The sequence below is a fragment of the Histoplasma capsulatum genome, genomic scaffold, assembly GCF_000149585.1.
Source record: "Histoplasma capsulatum NAm1 scaffold_11 genomic scaffold, whole genome shotgun sequence".
Taxonomy (NCBI): domain Eukaryota; kingdom Fungi; phylum Ascomycota; class Eurotiomycetes; order Onygenales; family Ajellomycetaceae; genus Histoplasma; species Histoplasma mississippiense.
The window spans coordinates 786,869-794,742 of record NW_001813972.1 but is presented as its reverse complement, the minus strand read 5'-3'; the positions used below and the strand labels follow the sequence as shown (position 1 = coordinate 794,742).

The window sequence follows — 7,874 nt, the reverse complement described above, 5'->3', positions numbered from 1 at the left end:
CAGATTCTCTCCCGATGCAACATACCCATATAAAACGGCTTACTTGCGATCATGTAATGGAATGTCTGGCAGAGAACTTGAGCCACCTTCTCCCGAGTGTTTTCTAAATCGGAATTGGCACTTCCGGACTGCTTTCGGCGAAGGACTTCCAGGAATAGTTCTGAGGATGGAGTGGTTAGAACATTTTGGATTCCCTCGGTTTGTATCTTGTGGGCTGCTTTGTACTCCCCCACATAGACACGGCGAACATTTCCAGACGTGGAGTCGTAAATGCCCCAACGATCAGGAAGTGGCCGTATAATTTTACCTTCATAGGACCTCTTTTTGGAAAGTGGCCTGACTTCGTATTCGCCAGATTCTTCATCTGGGGTCCTGCTCTCCAGACTATATGCATTATTCCGGAAGGAAAACCGATTTGGATTGCCAGCATGTTGGAGATGAGCCATCACCACACGTTGCGCTGGTTTCTCAATGGCGCTCCGGATAAAGGGTCGAATGTGCTGCTCATCCTTGCGGGTAGTGGGTGAGAGGTCACGCCGGATACCGAGAACATCGGTTTTGGAGGGAAATAGTGGCTTATCCGAGAAAAGGTCCATAAACAGGCCGAAGATTTCGCCATGTTTGAACGGAAAATCTTCCCATGAATAATAAAAGTGCTAGTGGATAGTTAGTTAGTAACTACTTCCTGTCTGCTGATGTAACATATCCGGATGCAGTCTTGGCAGGGTCAGATTCAATCAACAACGTTGACACCAGCCGCTGTTGGTCTCAAGGATCGTTGACGCCTAGTCCGCCTCAATTCGGTCAGCTCGCTCCTTCTCTCTCCCAAGTTGCTCCTTTGCTTCATTGCGCACTCGTTCTGCTTCGAGTCGTGCTTGTTCTGCTTCAGCCAGTCGACGCTGTAATTCCGCAAGCTCAAGCTTATGAGAGGCCATATTGGATGATATGATGTCTACATGGTGCTAGGAGGGAAATGAGTTGATCACCTTTCCTTGTAGAATGATATAAAGGTAGCAGAGGCGCATTGCATGGTGTCGCAAAGCCATTCGAGGCGTACGACTATATTAACATAGGTACGTAGCGATGTAGAGAAACGGAGAGGTGAGAAGACTAAGAAGGCTTTCTCCATTGTATGGAATGTACCTGAACGCCTAAAAGGCCAGCACGTGACATAGATATCCATGGATCCATGGATGAAACGCAGGAAATCACAACCATACAGGGTTCAAACAAGCTGAATCGAGCTCAAAAGTCTTCATCGAAAACCCCTCACCGTTTGTTCAAACTCCCGGCCATGACTGACTGGGTTCTGGGAGCTCGTAAGAGTGGTTGAAACCTGGTTGTAGCCGCTAGCGCCAGCTAATGTTATCTCAGTAAAACTCAGCCACTCCACTTCGAGCTAACCCGATCCAAACTACTGCCAAGTCCTGCTAACATCTGAGCCAATCAACTGTCAAGAGGCTTACACTAAACCTAAATGGGACATGCTCAGCAAACTCTTCGCGGAGTGTCGGAGAAAAAACAGTTTCAGTTTCTTAGCAACACAGAAACAATTTGCTTCAACTATAATGTTTGAAATAGAATCACTGTACAACCTCATTTATAGATCATTTCTCTATCATCTTGAAGAATTAATTTTACAATTTCTTATCAATTAAATTAATTTTTATTCAAAAATACATATATTGTGAGTATGAAATATTGTGTTGAAAATTGTTATTTTAATTTTGAATATAGAAATGATTTGCTAATTTTTTAATCATTTTCATATCTAATCACTCAACATCTTAATCTTGTTATCAAAACATATATTCAGTCATCAGTAATTCTAATTAAAGTATTGAATGTATTTTTTGATGATTTTTAATATCTTTTAATGATGTTCAACAACTTCTGTCAACTTCTGTTAACTTTATATAAATAACTCTTGATCATTTCATATAGCACATTAATTTCTGACAACATCTGAAATTTTTCAACAACTTTTAAAATTTTTTAACAATTTCTAAAATCTTTTAACAACTTCTGAATCAATTTTGACAACTTATAAATCAATCACAGAACATTATTTATTGATAGCTGGGTCAGACAACTCTATTGAATATGATCAAAAAAGATTGAAGAAAATGCAAAAGTCAGCAACAATAACAGATTCAAAAGCTATCATTAAAATAAATACTCTTTTTAAAAATTGAAAACATATCAAAAATGATTATAAGTTATATTGAATCTGAAAATATCAACCAGCAACAAAATGTTATTGAATATTGCTTTTAATGAATTCTTCAAAACTCACATTCAGATTCTAAATGTACTCTTCAATCATATATAAAACAAATTTGAATACTCTGATATATGAAATATAATTATAATGACATCTTATTTATTATTTAAACTGTAACAGATATATATATCAATTAACGATCTAACACTATTTTAAATACAGATTATGAATTGATTAAAAAAAGAGAAAAGAGATCAGAAGAAAAGATTGTATAAAAAGAGTTTTTATAAAAAAAAAATCAAAGTAAAAAAATATCAGAAGTTACTTCACAGTGAAATATGAAACAGAAAAACATTGAAAATTATATAGAAGAAATATTAAAATTACATAAATGCAAAGTATGAGAAACTACACAAACATGTGAAAGAATCATTAAAATTATATAAATACAGAATGTGAGGAACTACATAAATATAGAGTGTGAGGCAGAAGAAGTTGATTGCATAAGTTAATTATTAATAAATGCTAACCCATCATATTATCCCCTCTTATTGAAGTGAGTGATGACTCATAGACGTTGAGAGCGGTGATGTCCTTCATGATGAATGCAAGTTCCCAGGTTAAGCGATTGTATTCTATTCATTTGACAAGGTATTCACAGTGGTGGTAGTTGGTTCTATCATCAAGGATCACTTTAATCTCTTATTCAAGTTCATTATTTTTTTTTATGATGGCAGATGGCTGTCAGTTAAAGATTCTCTGTGAGAGGAATGAATTCTCAGCTGTGAATTGAAGCAGGTTTATATGAAAGACATTATAAATATCAGATGAAATGTTGAGTTGATAATTATATTGTAAGAAACCCGCACTAAGGTGTCAGTACTAGGCCGGAATTAGTGATAGTTAGCTTTAAAGATATGACATCGCTGAACATAGCACCGCCAACATCATATCAGATTTGAAATCAAAGCATTATCTTGCCACTTACATCATATTATACCATCTACATCATAACAAGTTTGATCTGCTTACAATACTGTGTATATAGATAGCAGCTGGTTCAATCTTTTAGAGATTAATAAATCATTCTATTTTAATCTGACCTCTACATTCTATGATATTGATATTAATCTGAATCCCTGTAATAAGCGCAACGGAGATATCTATATTAGGAAATAAATACGTGGCGATAAATACGTGGCGATAGATACGTGGCGATGGCAATATTATCTATATAATGCTCGCTGATATCCGTGGATTTTAGGAGATCAGCGATTAGCTTTGAACAATAGAGATTGCTACCTTCTTAATATCCTTTGTGCGTACTTCACACTACTTTTGTAATTACTCTTGTAGCCCATCTTTTACAGTGAGATGGTTAAAAATTCAAAAAATATCAATTTAAAAATAATGAGACAAATATTTAAAATAGATGTATGATTTTAAAATCAATTGAATATTTTGTATAAATGGGTTTGATTTTTCACAGATGATGAAACTGTTTCTTCTCAGACTCTTTATAAGATATTAAATTGTGAGCATATGTGGAGTAATTAATTGGTTCAAAAGTTAGCAGGACTTGGCAGAAGTCTAAAGAAGTTTAGTTGACTGCGCTAATCTGAAAATATTAAGAGAGGCTGAGCATGCTGAGATAAAGCTAATGTATTCAGTCTGTGGGAGTCACGTGGGATAGGGCTTGTGTACCAAGGTATTCATGGATGCTGGAGGTCGGATCGTCCCTTCTTCCACCAACTCGCGCCATGTTGAACCAATCCAAACCCTTGCGCACGTCACATGATTATGAGTCATGCCCAACTAAACTATAACATACTAGCCACATTCTTCTTCCAGAGGAAGGTTCCCTTGCTTGATTTCTCAGACTCTCACTCACCCTGTATCTATTCTTCGTATCTGATATTAATCTCAAATGCTATTATTAATACCTTGACGGCTAGCTTGGCAGAGCTGATCATGGGCTCCAAGTTTGAATCATCGATCTATCCATCGATCGCATGGTTCAAAATTTCTCTGGATAGATCCGAGCCACCACCAGTTTGTTCTTGAATAATGGGAGTTAGGAGGCACATTTGCTGTTTTCCCACGGAGTACTTCGTAACTACTTACTTATATTTGTCCGTTTCTTCAGCAGGAGGACGGAGACGTGCGTATCTCAGGGAGGCTGGTGCCTGCGCGTGGTTCCCTCTCATACGGCGAGCTGGCCAGAACGAATATTCTGTTTCATTTCCATGGAAGAATGCCGTCACCGATATGATCTTCTTCTTGGGGAAATCTGAAAAGAGAAGCTTTGTGAACATTTCTGGGGCTGTGAGATTTTACGAGGACTACGCAGAATAATTTCGTGCTGATGGCTGGCTGGCTGGCTGACTGACTGACTGACTGATCTTGTTGCTTGGTGTTTGTATTTTTACAAATCAAGGCTCGTGATGCTCGAGTCAAGGATGAATTTAGAAATCAAGAGTAGCACAGATGGGTTTAGTACGCAGTAGGTCAGTTTCTTATTTTTAGATGCCTGCGCCATGCAGAAATGAGAGAGAAAACACGAGGGGTGATCGAGGTTCTGTTCGAAGAAAGGGTGATTTTTTTTTTTTTTTTTTTTTTTTTTTTTTTTTTTTTCTGATTTAAAACCCTATTGCTCCCTCATTTTTCGTTCTCCTCAACTAAACAAATGAGTCAAGCAAGAGTAAACATCATCATACAATTCGATCACAACATCTGGGATCATACGAGAGCATTCTTCAGACTGCGACTACGTTCATGGATCGACTCAGCCCAGTCCGGCCAAGGCAGGCAACATCAGCTGACTCGAGAACGGTCTGACTTGGACTGTTGGGGGATTGGATTGGGTGACACGGCGCAGGTGGTGATTGAGCCCTTTTGCCCTAGTGGCCTAATATGGACTTCCTCCAACGACTACTCCGTAATCAACGCAGACTTGTTACCAAGCCCCACACACCCAATCGAAGCTAGTCCCGAAAGAAAAAAGCACACGGAAAAGGAATAGAACAGGCAGTGGTGGCCAAAAGCCAACCCCACCCAATCCCCAAACGAGCCTGGTTGCAGTTTTGAGTGCCCTTTCCCCAAGCCCCGATCGCTGGATAGCGATTCCTTTCCTTTGTTGTTTTGGCGACTTGTAGGCGAGGCGGGCCACTTGTTTTGAGTCATTGGCTCGTCGCCCGGTGACGACGATGATGGATCCATGGATGCCATGCTGGATGTCTGGTTCCGATTACCTCCCGATGGCTGGATACTGGTTCCAACGGACTGGAGGTTTGAGAAGTGGTTTTTTTTTTTTGTGGGGGGGTTGGGGGGAGAGAAAGATATTCTCTGTATAGATCGGAACCCCCCTCTTTTCAAATCACCAACACGTGTTCTTCCGGACATCGAACATCGTTAAAATGTACGCTCCATGTATGCTCTTATGTTAGCGTTGACTCGCAAGAGGAGTTGTTGAAACTCCACCCTTCCTCTGGCAAAGTCCACACGCATATGCTGGCAGGCATCGATAGCAGCCTGCGTGCGGGTGTCCCCTTGTCTTTAGTTTCCCTAGCTGTGGGACAGTATTATTGATAATACACCAATCAAAACCAGGATCAAGGGAGCCTGGTGGCGGTTGCATGTTGAGGTGGGGGCCCTTGGGGAGAGGATTCGTGGTTCAGGGCGGTGATCGCTGCGTTGGAACCTGAAGGGTGACGAGAACCCTCGAGGCATCCGCATAATGGGCAAATCCGTGCGCTTGAAAATGGTGGGGAGGAGAGGACAGATGATGTATTTCTGTGGTTGATGTTTCGGTTTTATTTTTAACTCTTTCCTCGACACAGAGATTATCTTTCACGTCCTCTCTTTTATTTTCAACGAGAGAGGGGCACGAAACAGTAGATGAATAACGTCCTCTGTATTAAACATTCGTTCTTCGTTTATTTTTAAAAAGAACAATAGCCCTAGTATCGTCGACAACGACATCCGTAAGCAGTGAAAGAGGAGAATGGAATATCGTATTCAACCATCCAGGATATAAACTGATTTGCTGGTGGTCAGCATGGGGTTGCAAGATTCCCCGCCGCCAATTGTAGACGTTGAGTTCTGAGTTCTCTTGCTTCCTCCTCCTTTCTTTTCTCTTCCTCATGGAAATACTATCAATATGAACCGTGTCATCGAGCTTCTTCCGGCCGCACGCAGCTGCTTGTAGAGAGCCTGCCTCTGCATTCATCCATCCATCCATCCATCCATCCATCGTATAACACAGACAAAAGCCCGGACAGTTGTTGCCTCAGGCTCCGGCCAATTCTTCCTTCATTCGCAAAATCTCCCCTCTTGTTCTCTTGCCAATGATATGATACTTATTTACTTGCTTCCACTGTTCCTTGCCTACCCCCATTGCATAAATCACTTTTTATTTTCCCTTTGAACCGACAGGCTTTGTATTGCCTTTTAATACGTACCACAAACACACTCTCTTGCACTCTCTTCTTTCTACCCTTGCCTTTCCCTTTTTCCTTCTCCAACCTGTTCGTTCCTCTTTCGATGGTTGCAGACATAAGTTCACCAGCAACAGCCTGCCTGCAGAACCTACGGACCAGCCGTCTTTGAAATTCTTTATTTAGACAGAAGAAAGTCCTTCCAGTTTCTTTTTCAAGGTAAGCAAGCGCATAAGCAAAGGCAAAGGCAACAAGCCGCTACCATCAATCATTCCATCACATCCCCAGCCAGCCATCCTGAAAATTTCTCCGAAGAAACTCCGAGCCCCAACCCCCCTTTTGTTGCTCTGCCCCCCTCTGCTGCCTGCACCCCGATGCCTACGGTGGTGGATATCTGCCCTGAACCCGGAAACTTGGCCTGTTCCCGGAGGCGGCGATGGCGGCAAAGCGACACTTCCCACGAACCCTGTTCGCGTTCCATTCCATTCCCATGATTATTGATTCTCCCCTCAAAGCCGATGCTGCCTGGGATTTACCTACGTCCCATGGTATGGTCGCTTCTTGCCGCTTGTCTCCTCTCCTTCGGGAGGCTTTTCTTTTCCTCTTCCACCAGCCCATCACCGAAAGAGAAAAAACAATAACAAAAAAAAAAAAAAATTTTAAAAAAATGGACTAATGTCTATATCGAGCACAAGAATTGAAAATATTAAGAAAGAAAGAAAGAAAGATAGAAAAAGAGTTCTCCCGCATTCATTCCGGTGAACCTACCCACCCTCCTTTTTTCTCTCCCCTAGCTAGCTTATGATTTGATTTTTGGGGGTTGGGGGTTTAGGTGGAAAGAGGAACAGAACAGCCTCTTTGCCGTGTATATCACAGAGTCAACTATCATCGCAGTCACCGTCAGGCTGTTATTCGCCGTTGGAAGCTCCGCTAACAAAATCAGCGCCGTGCTATCAGTCATCCCAACTCCGCCTGGCCCTCTCCACAGCGACGAACAAACTCTCCCTCGCCAGCCATCCACTCCAGTATCAGTTTCGCTCCCTTACGCATTGTTGCGTTTTTCTACTCATTAATATTTCCACTCTTTTATTTATCATTTATTTCGTTCTTTTTTTAACTCTTTTTTTCATCTGATTTGATCTTTTCTTGTAACCGGTATATTTATTTGTGCACTCTAGGTGAGTAATGATCCCCACTCGCCACAGTGTTTGTTG

General features: G+C 41.1%; 3 protein-coding genes across 3 annotated transcripts in view; all 3 read right to left on the bottom strand.

Annotated features, from left to right (window-relative positions):
- HCAG_08488 (predicted protein) overlaps positions 1 to 935 on the bottom strand; it is a gene marked incomplete at both ends in the record, with an annotated part of 2,113 nt that extends 1,178 nt beyond the window's left edge. The window contains 2 exons of the mRNA XM_001536656.1: positions 26 to 656; positions 855 to 935. Coding sequence (XP_001536706.1) covers positions 26 to 656; positions 855 to 935 — 712 coding nt within the window. The remainder of the gene's footprint in view (positions 1 to 25; positions 657 to 854) is intronic.
- A 4,074-nt stretch (positions 936 to 5,009) lies between these two features.
- Positions 5,010 to 5,452, bottom strand: HCAG_08487 (predicted protein; the record flags this gene model as incomplete). The annotated part of the gene is made up of 2 exons (XM_001536655.1): positions 5,010 to 5,132; positions 5,279 to 5,452. The coding sequence occupies 2 exons, from the start codon at positions 5,450 to 5,452 to the stop codon at positions 5,010 to 5,012; spliced, it is 297 nt and encodes a 98-aa protein (XP_001536705.1).
- A 1,060-nt stretch (positions 5,453 to 6,512) lies between these two features.
- HCAG_08486 (predicted protein) lies at positions 6,513 to 7,207 on the bottom strand (the record flags this gene model as incomplete). Its single annotated transcript, XM_001536654.1, has 3 exons — positions 6,513 to 6,610; positions 6,696 to 6,802; positions 7,197 to 7,207. 3 exons carry the CDS (start codon positions 7,205 to 7,207, stop codon positions 6,513 to 6,515), a joined length of 216 nt encoding a protein of 71 aa, XP_001536704.1.
- Positions 7,208 to 7,874: the final 667 nt, after the last annotated feature.